This window comes from Bombus impatiens, unplaced genomic scaffold (genome assembly GCF_000188095.3).
Source record: "Bombus impatiens unplaced genomic scaffold, BIMP_2.2 scf_0463, whole genome shotgun sequence".
Classification (NCBI taxonomy): Eukaryota; Metazoa; Arthropoda; class Insecta; order Hymenoptera; family Apidae; genus Bombus; species Bombus impatiens.
Genome location: NT_176882.1, coordinates 2,526,805 through 2,543,110, shown reverse-complemented (window position 1 = coordinate 2,543,110; position 16,306 = coordinate 2,526,805). Strand labels below are relative to the sequence as shown.

The window sequence follows — 16,306 nt, the reverse complement described above, 5'->3', positions numbered from 1 at the left end:
AACAAGTTTGAAGCGTTTCTCGCGGCGGCTGAGTTCTCTCACTAGTAAAATTTTCTCGTGTTTCTGCATCCGTCGCAGTTTCTCCTGCCAAAAATATTACGCCGTATATTTGGCATAATATTTTCGAGCTGGCTCTTGAACTCCTTTTCCCTTCCACTTACATTTTCCATAGCATTGTTGCGCCGTAGCCGATAAAAGGGGCTTTCGCCTAAAATTCGCCCATCCGAGGAAAACGGCCGACAACGACGTTGAACGATCGCCCTTATCTTTCTCTTCGCATCGCATCGTCGTAGTCCTGTTCCTCCTGGACCTCCATTGGTCAATGTCAAAGACAATTCTCACAACGATCACGCGTCGATCTCTCTGTTCGAACAGGTTTTACTGGACGGTGTGGACGTGGCGAAGTTGAACGTTCAATGGCTCCGTTCGCACATAGGCGTGGTCGGCCAGGAACCGGTGCTCTTTGACACAACGATACGGGAGAATATCCGGTACGGAAATGACAGCATTACCGAGGAGCAGATGATCAAAGCCGCGAAGGAAGCGAACGCTCACGACTTCATCAGCAAACTGCCCGAGGTGAGTAGCTTCGTATCTATTCTTCCATTCCGTTGCCGTTTTCTCTGGTCCAACGGAATTTCAGTTTCCCTTTTCGCGGTTCGTGACAGACGGAGAACCGATTGATTCGGTCACTTTTCAACAACCAGTCGCTCGAACCTCTAGGCGTGCGGAGTTACGTTCACATAGTATAGATCTATGTCGAAAGATTTCCTTGCTCTTGGTATGTGGTACCCTTTCCGTGCCGATGGATCTCTAGGATCCAGGCACAAAGAGTCGTCTAATTAAAATCATGTCCAGGAACCGTGAATTCGCTTGGAATTTTAATCTCATCCTTGCGTATCCTCTCGTCCATCTCTTCTATCTCGTTGATCATCGCAGTCGTGATGATTCTAATCATGGAGATAAGGAAGGGCACGTTTTCTTAATGGCCATTGCGGTTGAATTTTTCATTTTTTAAATTTCAATATCTTATCAGTGTCTCTACAGTCTGATTTAGAATACTGAATATTTCTGAAAGTTTTATAAACATTTACGCAAATTACTAAACTGCGACAAGAAGACTGTCTGTTGTAATCTTTCTTATTCGCAATGGAACAATCTATCGAGCAAATTTTGAACAACGCAAAACACACTGACGTAAATACAAAAATGGTACGGACTGAACAACATTGATATAAGTGTGCGTTGCGTTTCATCATCATCCTCATATATGCTATATTGATCTTAAGAATATCAAATTCGAAACGTTCGATTTCTAAACCTCCTTCTAAACCTTCTTTCTCGTAGATCGAAACTGCGAATTTTTCCTTTCTCGTAGAATTTCGATTTTATAATTTTATGACACAGGCTCACAAACTAATCCTCATTTGTTTTACTAGGTTGTCCGAAAAGTTTCTTTCGTTCTATAAAGAAATAATAGACGCACAATGTTTTTTGTTTTATAATAGTTTATTGAATTATGCACGAACATAATAATGGAAATATAACGAAATGGATCATACCTAATTCAATAAAATAATATAAAATAGAAATTGTTGTTCATCTATTATCATCTTATGAAACGAAAGAAACCTTTCAGACAACTTAATATTACAAATTCAGACGCGAGAGACTGGCGTCAGGCTATGTGAGCTTCTTTAATTCGTTTCCATGATCACACGATTTTTGGTTTCGCCATGGTGAAAAGTGACCTTTTCATTACGATTTTTATTTTTATTAAGAATTAAATATTTCCCACCTTGTAACTGAATATTACACCATGTACACATGTCCGTATTACACGGTAAATATTCTGGAAAAATTACGTAAGGACGAAATATTAGGTTGTCCGGGAAGTGTCTTTCTTTCGCAAACGTGTTTTCTACAACAATGCACCTTCGTACAAACGTGAAACCAAGTCTGTAAAATGTCGCGGTATTTATCTCAACAGAACAAAATGGATCGTACGTAATTTGACAAAATAATATAAAACGTTGTGCGTCTATTATTTCCTCATAAAATGAAAGAAACTTTTCGGACAACCTAATGTACCAGTGATTCTTAGGAAATACTCAGTTCGGATAATAGAGGCTCGCTTAGGAGTTCGTATATCTGAACTCGGGTCTGAATTTCTTTACATAAACGAGGTGCGGATAAACGTAGTTCTATTGTAGATAATTCATATATTACAATCTAATAATTTGACAAATTATGAGAATCGAATAATGTCTATTATCAGTTATTCTATTGCATATCGAGATCATGTTGACCCTTAACAAATTCGGCTCGTTGTAACGCGCTAACAATAGTCTCAGGTGTGAGCGACAAGCCGCGAAACACGCGTGCAAACAGACGATAAAACACCCGTTAAACCGTGCCCGGGCAAATAACGGTATCCCAGATTACGGCTGCGTCAACGATTAGGCGTTTATTACCGAATTATCGGTAGGTGTATTCGACGCTCGCGATGGTTTCATCCGCGGTCCCATCGGTATATACCGTCGTGAATGTGTATCGCGTGTGTTTGGCCTTTATCCGTTGTGTCTCGCGACGCGTTTAGAACCGTAACGATCCGCGGAAACAAGTGGACCAGACATTTTCCAGTTTATGGTGCAGGCCAGGCAGTTTATTTTACGGATCGATGCGGCACGATCGTGCACGTGAAATTTTACCCGGGAAAACCGAGCACCGTTTGCAGCACGCACGTTGATGGACGAACAATATTGGGTTTTATATGAATGGAAGCTTTGGTTACGAGATCAGATATATTAGACAGTTACGCAAACTACGTCGGCACACACGGTATTAGCATTGTGATTTTTTTAAATACATTATTTATTTATTCACAGGAAAATCTATTTTCAAATACTTTGCTCAGTGTATAAATATTAAAATTCACCATGGAAAACTTTTATATCCACGTGTTTTATGAAGCATTTTGAAATTTCACTTCTAACGGGACTATCACGAGAAATCATAAAATAAGTCATTGTAAACGTATTTACAATATACATATATTTAATTAGAAATTAGTATATAGCATGTAGTTTGTTATTGAATCGTATTAAGTATTTTATGCGTATTTAAATAAAACACCAAATATTTTCCTGCTGTTCTCGACTTAACTTGTAGTACGCGAACCTGATGTACCTCGTAAATTTATTAAATCTCAACACGGTACGTACACATTGTAGACGTGTCACGTCGTAATTTCGTTAATTAAATTCCACGAGTATGGCAATCGAATAGGCAAATTACTTGCGGACGGTGTTCTCCTAATAATTATCAACGAACATGGTTATACCTAAAACTTATTTCATTTAAATATCCATTAATTTTTATTCTTGATTAAACATAAGTATCTATCCTCCACATGTTAATTAAAATTTCAAGTTGTCAAAATGTTCACATTGATTAACTCTTGTCAAATAATCAAAGAATCTTTATCAACGGTCTTCGTTCTAGGCCTACGATAGTCCCGTGGGAGAGAGAGGATCGCAAATGTCCGGTGGACAGAAACAAAGGATCGCGATTGCTCGAGCTCTGGTTAGACGACCGGCTATACTTTTATTGGATGAAGCTACGTCTGCTCTGGACGTTCATAGCGAAAATACTGTGCAAAGAGCTTTGGACGCGGCGTCAAAGGGTAGAACAACGATCGTCGTCACTCACAGGCTGTCGACAATAACAAATGCTGATAGGATAGTGTTTATAAAGGAGGGTCAGGTGGTTGAACAGGGTACGCACGAGGAACTGCTCGCCTTGAAAAATCATTATTACGGATTGGTCTCTGCTGACGCCAGTGCCACTGCTAGAGGTAATTGCTTTTATGTATGAAATTTTCGGGGCAAAATAGTTTGTATAGGTGAAGTTCATATAACTGGATTAGAGTTTCTATAATTAGAGTTCATTCGTTCTCTCCCACCATCTGTTACTTCACGTTCATATAATAGGAATTCATATTCAAATAAATAAATTCAACAAGCAGAAGTTTATCTAATCGCCAACTAAAATTTCGTTCGAATAAATACGATTCGTATAAATAGGATTTTAATGTATAGACGTATTATATAACGTATTACTGTTGCTCGAGCAACTATGTATTTTTTTCATTTTTTAGAGTTTCACCAAAAAAGAATTAAAAAGAAAGTATCAACGTCGTAATTGTATAGTCTCGTTGCGATATTATCGTGACTGGTTTATAATTTAAATATCGTTACTTGATCTTCAGATAATGCAAAAAAAAAAAAAAGGAAGAGCTTGTTTTATAGACTTTCACGTATTATTGAGAGCGATAGGAGCGCCCCAGAGTTTAAGATAATAAAAATGTAATATTTTTCTTCTCTTAACATCGGACGGCATGATGTTACGCTTTCGTGTCGATTGAATTTCCAGCGAAAGCGACGGCATCAGCCGCAAAGACGGTCACCGCAGCCATACCGAAGCAGAAACCACCGTTGAAGAGGCAATTCTCCACTCTGTCGATGCACTCTCATCGGTTGTCGTTAGCCGGCGCATCTGAGTGCTCGGAGAATCAACTGGAGGAACACGAGAAGCCGTACGACGCGCCAATGATGAGGATATTCGGGCTCAATAAACCGGAATGGCCTTACAATTTGATCGGTATAGTTAGCTCGATTACTATTCATTTAACCATTCACTCGTACATCTTCAACGAGAAAATGGTTCAGTCTCTCCACCGATGAATATAATTCTTCTAGGCCATACAACTCTTACTATTCTAACAGATTTATCGACAGAAAAACAGAAATCTCTATACTTCAGGGTATCTAACACGAGAAACAATCAATCTATCTGTCTATTAACAAAAATTTTCTACATCATACAATTTCTCCAATCTCAACAAAGTCGACAAAGAAGAAGAAATTCCCATATCTCAAGATGTCCAACAATAAAAACGATCAATCTCTCTCCATGGATTGATAAAATCCTTTTAACTTCTATAGCTTCTGCAATCCTAACACATTTATCAAGAGAAATTACATTTCAATACTTCAGGATATCTAACAACAAAAATAATCCGTTTCTTCATCGGATGCCTCGCCTATCATAAATCGTACAATTTTATCAATTCAAGGAGTTCTACTGAACGAAACTAATGAACAAAATTGCCATGTTTCAGGGTGTTTAGCAGCAGGCATGGTGGGCGCCTCGTTCCCAGCATTCGCTGTTCTCTTCGGTGAAGTGTACTCTGTGTTGGGTCTTCAGGATGACGAAGAAGTACGCCACGAGAGTGTCAAGTTCTCGATTCTCTTCCTAGTGGTCGGAGTTGTTACGGGCGTTGGTACCTTCCTACAAATGTATATGTTCGGATTGGCCGGTGTGCGTATGACCGCGAGGATTAGAAAAATGGCGTTCACCGCGATGTTGCGACAGGAAATGGGCTGGTACGACGAGGATACGAATAGCGTGGGTGCCCTTTGCGCCAGATTATCCACAGACGCCGGTGCTGTTCAGGGTGCAACGGGGACACGTGTCGGTGCGATTCTTCAGGCTCTGTCGACCTTAGTCCTTGGAATCGGATTATCCATGTATTATACCTGGAAGATGACGTTAGTATCCGTCGTCTCGATACCTTTGGTGCTGGGTGCAGTCTTCTTCGAGGCGAGAGTGATGAGCGGCCAAGGTCTGCAAGAAAAGAAGAAGATGGAGGCCGCGACGAGAATCGCCATAGAGGCAATCTCGAACATTCGAACTGTAGCCAGTCTTGGGAAAGAGGAAGCCTTCTTGCAGCGTTATTGTGTGGAACTGGATCTCGTGGCTAAAGCGACAAGAATTAGAAATAGACTGAGGGGATTGGTATTCTCGTGCGGTCAGACCATACCATTCTTCGGTTATGCCTTGAGTCTCTATTATGGTGGTGCTTTGGTGGCTACCGAAGGTTTGAGGTACGAGAACGTGATCAAAGTGTCGGAAGCGTTGATCTTTGGATCCTGGATGTTGGGACAAGCCCTTGCCTTCGCTCCCAATTTTAATACCGCGAAAATTTCGGCCGGAAGGATATTCAAGCTTTTAGACAGAGTTCCGGAGATCACCTCGCCACCGGGTTCGGAAGACAAAGATCTGGATTGGGTGAGTGCACGATTTATAAGTCAGCTTATAACTCCGATTGCGCGATATTGATAAGAGATTATAAATAGGAAGCTTTATCTTATCGTAGTTAATGTTGCGTTGTTGGATGTATTGAGTAATAAGGTGTTTGATCAATTATATCGCTGTGATTGAAACAACGTAGTTCAATTACTTTGCGAGTTTATCAGGAAGAAAGTAAACACAACGTGTAAAGTATAGAGAAAGATTGGCAAAGCTGGCCAAATGTCTCGTTTCGACAGGTTTCATTACGGCTGTTTAGCAAAGCGACGAATTTATGACGTACCGACAGCAACGCCTCCGGCTATGCACGTTAATTACACTCAAAACGGGAAACTCTGTTTGATTGGGGTTGCGATTATCCCTCTAGAATTCCAAACCGTTTAATGAAGCGATACGAAATAAACGATACGATGTTTCGGATTTATCCTACTCAAGCGACTGCCACGTATAATTCGATTGATTAGCAAATATTTATAATGCATTCGGTTGAATCCGTTTTCTTGTTTCTATCTGATACAAACGTAATCCAACGAATTAATATAGCGATATTCGAATTTATAAATAACGTTTAGATTTAGATTTAAATTTCGATATTTACATAGACATTTTGCATGCATGCATAATTTCATTTTCTCATTTGATCGCACGTGGCGAAAGTGTACGAGATTCGACTGGAGATAGGAACCTCGTTTCATGTTTTCCAGTTTTAACATAAAACGCATATTCTTTCACGCTATAACTTTATTTAATAGAACCGTGTCAACGTAAATACATCACTGGTTAAACATTGAACAAGCAGTTTATCATATCGGATATCGCGTAATAGAATTAGATAAAGAAAAGTTTGGCAACTTTATTTTTAAAAGTGCAGTATAATCGAGAGGCGAGACAGGCTTTTGAAACAGTTATTATCTTTCAAGAATTTTCATTTTTTTTCACTTTACATTCGATTAGAGTAAAAGACCTATTTAGAATCAGAAATTTGTATAATTTCAGAAAGCGGACGGCTTGATTCAATTTTCGAAAGTCGAGTTCCATTATCCGACAAGGCCTGAGATGCAAATTTTACAAGGCTTGAATCTAATCGTGAAACCGGGCCAGATGGTCGCCCTGGTAGGCCAAAGTGGTTGTGGCAAATCCACCTGCATCCAATTGTTGCAACGATTGTACGATCCGATTTCTGGTACCGTGACAATGGACAGGCGTGACATCTCGTCGGTTTCGTTGCGCAATCTGAGATCTCAGCTTGGTGTGGTCGGTCAAGAACCAGTACTTTTCGATAAAACGATCGCACAGAATATTGCTTATGGGGACAACTCCCGAACTGTAACGATGGAGGAAATCATAGAAGCCGCTAAGAAGTCCAACATACATAGCTTTGTCAGCTCTCTACCACTAGTGAGTAGCAGAATTCTTGTTTGATATTGGTATTCTCGGAGCTTAGCTGTTCAGAGAAGGCAAACACAGTAGTGCTTCGTTCATTGGCCGTGGATTAAGCTTTTAGTTGGTCGTTTACCAAAGGAAATATATTTTTACGTACAGCGATTTGAAGATTTACAATGAATGTATTATTATTTATTATTTATTTATTATTGCTTCGTCCGTGAATTTCGACTTTGGACGAACTTTCGGTTTTACATCTCTTATGTCTATTTCTCTTCTTATATGTCTACCTCTCCTCTTTCCCACCCTATTCTATTGCACTTTACTTATTCTACCTCTAAAAACTAAAAATTAGGGACTATAAATTAGCAACTAATGACTAAAAACTATTGCAACTTTGGTCTTTAGCCTCCTTGCTGTGCCTCCTTCTTCTCGTTTGCCCTTCTCTTCTCTATTATTGCTTTCAGCTCTGCTAAACCTTCTCCAGTCTCGTTTAGCGTTTTTCCTATGTCCTTTGGTCCTCCTGTTATTTTACATTCTTCTATTACATGTCTTAGGTCTTCTTCTTTCCCTCTGCATCTTTTCCCCCCTCTTTTTTCCAGTATTCCCTTGCTTTGGTCTCGTTTCCGCACCTGAATCTTGTCAGTATTCCTCTGTCCTTCCATTTCATCCTCTCTTCTGAGTACTTTGGTAATTTTTCTTTGATTATGTTTCTGTAGTTTCTATCTCTCCTGTTTCTATCTACGCCCCCCCTTTTCTCACCTCTTCTAGTCCTATTTTCTAAATATATTATATGTTGAAGTTTCGTTAGTACTTTGATGAAACGTCGTAGCTATCATAATTATGTTGGTCGAATTTGAAACGAATATGAAAATATATATAAAGAAAGAAACTTACAACATATATATTGGAAATATATAACCCACAAAAATAGTATAATATTCATTGTATTAATTAATAAGCCTTAGTATCCAGCGAGACTTGAACGCGAATCCTGTGTTTGCAAACTATCGTTTCTAACTCGCGTGTACATTTTCGGGTTTGTTTCAAACTTTACCAAGGCGACAATAAACGTGTCTCATTACAGCGTTAATGAAGTTTCTAAAAGTTTTGTATAACACGCGTAACACATTCACGAAAGTTCTCCATATAACTGAAACGTCAATACTTTCTCGAATCACGCGATCGCGATAACACCAACTAATTAACGAAACTTTTACATTATGCAACGTAACACAAAATAATTCCAATGGAAATTTGAATCGTTTCGATAGAAAGTTGCATATTAAACAATGCAACAACACGTTATTCGATCTTGGTTACAGGGATACGACACTAGGTTAGGTTCTAAGGGAACACAGCTCTCCGGAGGACAGAAGCAACGTATCGCGATCGCGCGTGCCTTGGTCAGGAATCCTCGAATTCTACTTCTGGACGAGGCTACATCTGCTCTCGACACACAGAGCGAGAAGGTAAGTTTGCTCGTTTAAAATCATCTCCTCGTTGTCTCAACAATTCTCGTCTACCGCATGCATAGTGCATGTTCATCCTCTTCTAAAGTATTTCCGCGAATCGCTTAAACGAGAAATACCGTGGACGAAAACTGTCGTCGAGATGGTGGCGAGAAACACCGCAGGCAAACCGAGAAAATGGGTCGTGAAATCAGGCTGAAGTAGATGCGGCGCCCATTCAGTAATATAATACGCGATGGAACGCGGTGGCGCTTTTTAGTCGCGGACAGAAGCAGAAAGCCGGCGAAAAAAATGACCAACCTTCCTCTAGAGAGGCAGAAGAAGTGCGAGGAATTCTCACGAGGACAAAAGCCTCGCGTTCCAGTCTCGCTACCACCGCGCTGCATTGTTTCGTCCTCGTGACCAATTAACAGCCTCGTAACTTGATGGGCCATTTTTCGTCGTCATTGTCTAACGCGACGTTCCACCAGGAATTTTGTATGATCGAACCAGTACGATTACGTTTGAGAAATTTTATACAGATGTTCGTTATCATTAGACAACGAATTATTATGCAACATCACATTTTTACGAATATAATTAAAAAAGAAGAGATGCAAATTGCGATATTTATTAAATGTTATAACAAGTATTCTACTTTGAATATTTTATATTGCTTTGCGTATTATGTGACTATATTTGCATCTTTAGGCCCTCGAGGGTCAGTATTTCGAGGTTACTAAGGAAAACACGGTTTATCAAATTGACAAGAAATTGAAATTTCCAATAAAAATCCACAGCCCAGTTATCATTTCCGTTCGTCGTTAATATCTTTTGAACAACAATCCACCTTCGTTCTTGAATAAAAGCATCTAAAAATTCTCCTTTGGATGTAGCTTATGCGTCTTCGTAACCTGGCCGAAGATAATACTTATGAAAAATTTGCAAAGGAAACGTGAACTCAGAGATGGTGTTGTTTAATGTTTAATTTATTCGTTGCTCGAGATAACTAATTGCTTCGGAATTTCTTGTGTCGTATTACCGAATAAGTAGGTTACATAAATATTACTACATTAACCATGATGCTAATCTAAAGCGGATACTTTATATTAGCAAAGTTTATCTCGCAACATGATGTCTAAATAATCTCTTAAAACGTTACACGAAGCTGGCACAGGACAAGTTTGCGCGCGAAATTTTCTCGTTTATGTCAGCCGTGGGTTTTCGATGTTTAATGAGAATCTAGCACCAAAGGCACAGCAAAATAGTTTGTTACCATGAACGACGAATGTGAATAACAGCGGAGGTTAAGCAACGTAAACTAACGCTAGTGTTACGAGTATACCGCACCGGCTGATGAATATTAATGGAACCTGATGGATTTTAATGAACAATACGAGTAAAAAAAACGCGCGAGCCAAAGTCGACAAAAAAAAAAAAAAAAAAGAAAGAAGATACGCCGCAGCCATGTTTCTCCCGTCGTACTGCATCACGCAATGCGACGGACATACTTTACATGCTAATTTTTCCGAAATTAAAATTCATATGTTTTCGGGCACCGTAAACGATTGAAACGTTGCTTCAGCCATCGTATCTCATTACAACGATATTATATCTTGCTGTTCGTTTTCTCTGTTGACAATCCGTACAGTTAAAAAACAGCCTTCCATCACCTATACACGGATGCGAATGAAGAAAAACAGAAAAAACGATAAAGAAAGGCGGAACAGAATTTGCATGCGCGAATGTTATCACTGGAGACCTTTTTCGCCAGACTTTCTACCAAATTTTTCTTACGAACGTAAGCAAAGAAATGGAATTTAAACAGAGAATTGTTTCGCACACTGAATGTTGTAACGAGTACTTTATTTCGGATATTTTGTACATTAAATCGGTCGGAAAGTTCTATCAGATTTTACTTACGTATTTGCAAATTTATACGTTACGTGTCTTAATAGTCGAAACATAAGCTACGAAAAAGCGAGACGAGATTGCCGAAGAAATTAACATTTTTATCAATAAAGCACATCTTTATAAAATGTTTAATATCGACAATAGACAGAATAGATAGATTGTCAGAGATGGACGAGAGACAAGGATAAGTAACAGTGAATATTATATTCGAGGCTAATCGATAAATATTTCGGTTAAATCAACACGAAGGGCAGAAACAACAGACTCTTTTGCTTAATCCGATACTTTTGCATGTTATATGCATTCTATATATTGTTGCATTGTTAAATTTCTCACAAATGCATAAATATTCGCAGTTTAGTTTAAGGTGATTTATCCAATGTGTCTTTCGTCGCTTGTTGTATTTTTCGTCGCTGATGTATTCCGAAACGCGATTGTTGTTCGAAAGGCTGTCGAACGATTATCTCGATTCGACGCTTAATTTTCAGAGCCACGAAGATCGATTATTCTAGGTTGGCGGTAGCGTGGCGGTCCTCTCAAAATCGCCAACAATCGAGGACAATCCAACAGTATTATCTATGGTAACAATCGGAAATACCCTGAACCGATGAGAGGGAGTTCGATTGTTGTCCACGCGGACGGAAAGCGGCTCGCCCGTGCCGAACGAATTTCATGGCAATTATTGTTTCGCGGCTGCTTACTGACTACCGTGTTTTCCTCTATGGTGTGCCATTCTCCATAGGAAAATAGGTTTCATTTAGGTTCCATTGTACGCGTTGTTTATTCGATCAGAAATCCTTAGAAGCCACGTCTTTTCGTTATCTATTTGGTCTTCAGAGATAATATATTAGGTTGTCGGAAAAGTGTCTTTCTTTCACAGACACGTGTTTTACAACGATGTATCTTTATACAAACATGAAACCTAATCTGCCAAACGTCGTGATCTTTATCTTGATAGAACAAAATGGATCATACGTAATTCGATAAAATAATATAAAACGACAAATGTGCATCCATTATTTCCTTATAAAACGAAAGAAACTTTTCGGGCGACCTAATACATATTAATCTTGATCAGAAATTCATTGAATTTGTTGATAAATTTATTGAAAAATCAAAACACAGTATCGTGTAAAAGTTATTAGCTTTTGGAAATAGTTGGTCGAATGTTTCAACTAGAAATAAATGAACATTAAAAATTGAATACAAAATAATTATTTGACAGTATTTTCGAAACATCTTTTCGTTAATCGATATCGTTTGAGACAAACGTTATTTTTTCGATTTATTGCTTTCCGACAAATAAACGTAAAATTAAAACATCAAATACCTCCCTATTCATCGATAAAAGTCAAACATTTGCGTTTGATAGACGATTGAAGACTTTTGCACGGTACTGTAACTTAGATGTTTGATAAGTTAATCAAATTATTATTCAACGATAATTTTGTATAGGTCGTGCAAGCGGCATTGGACAAGGCCATGGAGGGCAGGACGTGCATCACCATAGCGCATCGTTTGGCAACTATAAGAAACGCCGATGTGATCTGCGTGTTAGAGAAGGGAACTGTCGCGGAGATGGGTACTCACGACGATTTACTTTCAGCGGATGGCCTGTACTCTCATCTGCATAATCTTCAAGAAAGCGCGATAGAGTAGAGACGAAGGTGAAGTCGCGTCTCATCGACGCTCCTTGCTTCGGAGGCGAAACAGCCCAACGACGAAGCAGACAGTAGTTTCAGTCGAGGCGTGTGAGGCCTGTAGGTCAGAAGTTAGCAGTAAGAAATGGAGGAACTCCAGCAAGGCAACAAGAATAGCAAAGATTTTATTGACTCGCCGGACGAAAGTCCACGGACACGCGTATCGGAGCTTTCGTAAATTTTCACATCTGCAAACGCTTCTTTTATCTTCTCAGCTGGCCCTTAACTTTGTCATAGACTTTCAACGATAGTTTTCTTACAATTTTATTTATACGTATTTTCAATTTCTTCGTGTGCCTCGATATTGCTAAGAATCAATTTTACATGGCAAATAAAAGGAACTCGAAGGAAGAGGATGTTCGTAGCTAACTCTGAATATCATTAGCTGTCTCGTCGATATTTTGTTCGTGCATTAGACGTCGAAACACCCGCGTTTTCACGGTGCTTGCTCTTCTACATGCCGGTTCTCGCGCCCAACCTAAAAGAGAACGAGCCACGGATCCAAGAAACGCGAAACTTCGATACAGGGAACAGATCTTCGCGTCGCAGCAGCGAATAATCGTAGCGCAAACGCGTCGGATGGATTACCAGCGATCTTTCGATTCGCGCGTTACGTAACAACGATCACCACGGCGCGAACGATAAAACGCGTCGCTGTCGATAACACGTAATCGACATTACGCCTGTATTTTCCAAAACGATATTCCCGTTCCTTCGTCTTCGTTCTTTTTACATAGCCTTTACGACGCGAAGCTCGCGAGATCGCAGTAACGCAATAGTCCTCGATCCATTCGAACGGAGAAGATTCCGTAGAATGGCACGTAGTCGCGATCAGATTCGATGCATGGCCTCGAACGATCCCCTGAACGATTCGTTGTTGGCCAGGAATACCAAACTAGCCATCCGAAAGAAACCGTGAAGGCGTTTGTTGAATTCCTATATAGGATAGCAGTATAAATACGATAGAAATGGAAGAAACGCGCGAGCCAGACGCGTGCATTGAATTAAGGAGAAAGTGGGATAGAGAGGAAGATATTCGCATCGACTTATGGGGTTGATCAACATCGACAGAGACGAGCAAGAGGCGACAGGTGTTTCGAAAAACGGCACATCGCGCACGACTCGACGATGTCCTCCTCCACTTCGATAATCTTCGGGCTACGTCCAAACGTATGAAAAATGTATGAACGTATCGTCTCGATACATCCCGCTCTTTTCTCTGCCTTGCTCGCAAAACACGAATTCGTCCACGGGACAACGTGTCAATTGCGTCAATCGGGCGAACGTTACTAGAAATCGTTGAATTTTCGTGCCTTAACAGCAACCGTGTTTCGTGTTCAACTAAAAGAAGAAAAAAAAAAAGAAAAAAGAAAAAAAAACGCGATAGTAAGAAATAGAGAACGCGATGGGAAGAGGAGGAAACAGAGAACTGGGAGGGCTTAGGTTAAATTTAAATCAGGAATAAGAAGACGAGCAAAGTCGTGACAGACGGATAGCTAGTTGAGTTTTGAAATGGCTCGGATCGATTCACCGATTCGTAAGGAATCAAAAGGATGTACTACGTGAAATCTTTGTAAAGTTGGGTGGTTTTAGCGGAGAAGGAGCGTATCGTTCGCGTGGAGAGGCGTTCCCCGGATGTCGGCAAGTCGTCCATCCGGTGCGGTGGTTGGATTTCCGTGGTCGAACTTCGCGACAGATACTTTCCTTGAACTTGTGCCTTCATACTTGGTATACTTAGCGATAAGGTTCCATCGGCTGCCCTCGAGGCTTACCACCTGAATGGTCACGTTTAACACGCGGCGCGACGATAACAATTTTTCGTAGAACTTGACAGTATCAACTTTTTCCACCTGTCTAAAATGTTAATAATAATCATTGTCAAATTTTATCTCTCTATTACGAAGTAAAGTATCTTCCAACTTCGGCTAAATATTAATATTTAGGAGTAAGACTTGAAACGCGTTCTCGCGCCTGCGTGATCGTACGAGGATTTTCAACGACGTTGTCCACGCAGAGTACTTAATTTATCTCGAAAGAAGCGATCGAAAGAAGGCCTACGATCAAAATTTACATCCGATGATCGAAGTAACAGTGCTTTATTAACATAGTGACAATACAACGTAGTAAATGTAGAACGTGTTCGAGCCAGGAACAAGCGTTTCGCGATCGAAACGCCATTCTGATGTTTGCGAATCAAGCATACAACGATCACCGGGATCCGTGTACGATCGGAAGAACCCGACGATGTTGTGCTTCACTCGTGTACTTACCCTGTATGTTAAGCGGATCGAAAGGGAGAACGAACAAGTACAATCAGATCAGCGCATTGAATGACGTATGATGATCATTTCACATCGTTTCGACGGACATTTCGTTTAATGAAATTCACGGTTCTAGATGTCCTTTCTCGTTTGAATCGCGATCATGGTGCTCGATTCGTTGAACAAATCATCTCAGACTTATTGTACCGATCAAAATTCAGCTTACGGTTTATTATGTACTTTTCAAAGAGAATATATTATTATATTATACAGATATATATATTACGTAAGAATTCGATCGAGCACTAGACGGCAGAATGAATATGAAAGTGAGTGAGTGAGTGAGTGAGTGAGTGTGTGTGAGAGAGAGAGAAATAGATAGATAGATAGATAGAGAGAGAGAGAAAGAGGGATAACCTTTAGTGTGTAAAAGATATCGAAAAATTGTTGCTTAAGATTAAGGCTGCGGCCAGCGTAACTTAAGGGCAGAGATCTTAAAACAAAAATATGTACGTGAACTAGCGACGATCGCTTGGTTCAACACGCGTGTGTTTTGAAACGACGAAAGAAAGCAGCAGCGTGTGTTTCATTTTATTTTCTCTCTTTCGTTTTTTGTTCTTCGTCTCCTTTCCTTTTTTTTCTTGTTGTTTATATATCGAAAGCGTGTCGAGTTGTAATTATACAAGCGATTTTCCAGACAGTATGACGACAAAGAGGAAGTATTAATGTTTTTCGTCTTTTTTTTTCTCGTTATAAGAAGAAACGAAGCAGATCGTACTGCTGTCATATACAAAATAAATGGAACCATAGTGAAAAAAAAGTACGCACGAGTTTGTTAAATGAACGGGCGGCGAGGGGAATTCAGTTTTCGGTGGGAGCGGTCACCGAAAAAAATCGTGAAATTCGTTCCGTTTCATCCATTTTGTCCCCCATTTATAATCTATATCCCTCGGCGACGCATTTATTCGCGCCGCGGAACTTGCGTCTATCCGCTGTAGCTTTTAACGTTTATCATCAGGTTTATCACCTGCTGTTTGTTCGCGCGAAAATTAAAAGACGCGCGTGTTTTCGATACGCTGTGAAAAATCAGCGCGTCCGATTGGTATTTCCAACAAATCCACTTTCCTCGTTATCTGTGCGATCCATATTCTCCATTTTCCTTCTATTTGTAAAATTTTTCTTCCAACGACCAACGTTCTCTTTTTTTTTTTTTTTGTACCGTGGCATAAAATGTACGCGGCTCGTCGAACGGGAGAACGCGTGGCCCGAGAATTTTGATTTTTGTCTCGAGTCTTCGTTCGAACGACGCGTCCTAACACCAGCAACTTGATCGAAGGACGTTAAAATGGTGTTAAACGAACGCGTTTTGAGGAACACGAACGAACGTGAAGTTGGACCAACGCTCTACCCCATTTGCTTTGGCAAAGTTCGCGATGTACGGTAG

At 40.0% G+C, this 16,306-nt stretch overlaps 1 protein-coding gene across 6 annotated transcripts in view; it reads left to right on the top strand.

Annotated features, from left to right (window-relative positions):
• Positions 1-15,136, top strand: part of LOC100745824 (multidrug resistance protein homolog 49) — a 75,385-nt gene extending 60,249 nt beyond the window's left edge. For all 6 annotated transcript variants that reach the window (XM_012387228.3, XM_012387225.3, XM_024368561.2 and 3 more), the window contains 7 exons: positions 376-579; positions 3,505-3,856; positions 4,435-4,662; positions 5,183-6,132; positions 7,150-7,551; positions 8,862-9,008; positions 12,357-15,136. In XM_012387228.3, coding sequence (XP_012242651.1) covers positions 376-579; positions 3,505-3,856; positions 4,435-4,662; positions 5,183-6,132; positions 7,150-7,551; positions 8,862-9,008; positions 12,357-12,560 — 2,487 coding nt within the window. In that variant the 3' untranslated portion in view covers positions 12,561-15,136. The remainder of the gene's footprint in view (positions 1-375; positions 580-3,504; positions 3,857-4,434; positions 4,663-5,182; positions 6,133-7,149; positions 7,552-8,861; positions 9,009-12,356) is intronic.
• Positions 15,137-16,306: the final 1,170 nt, after the last annotated feature.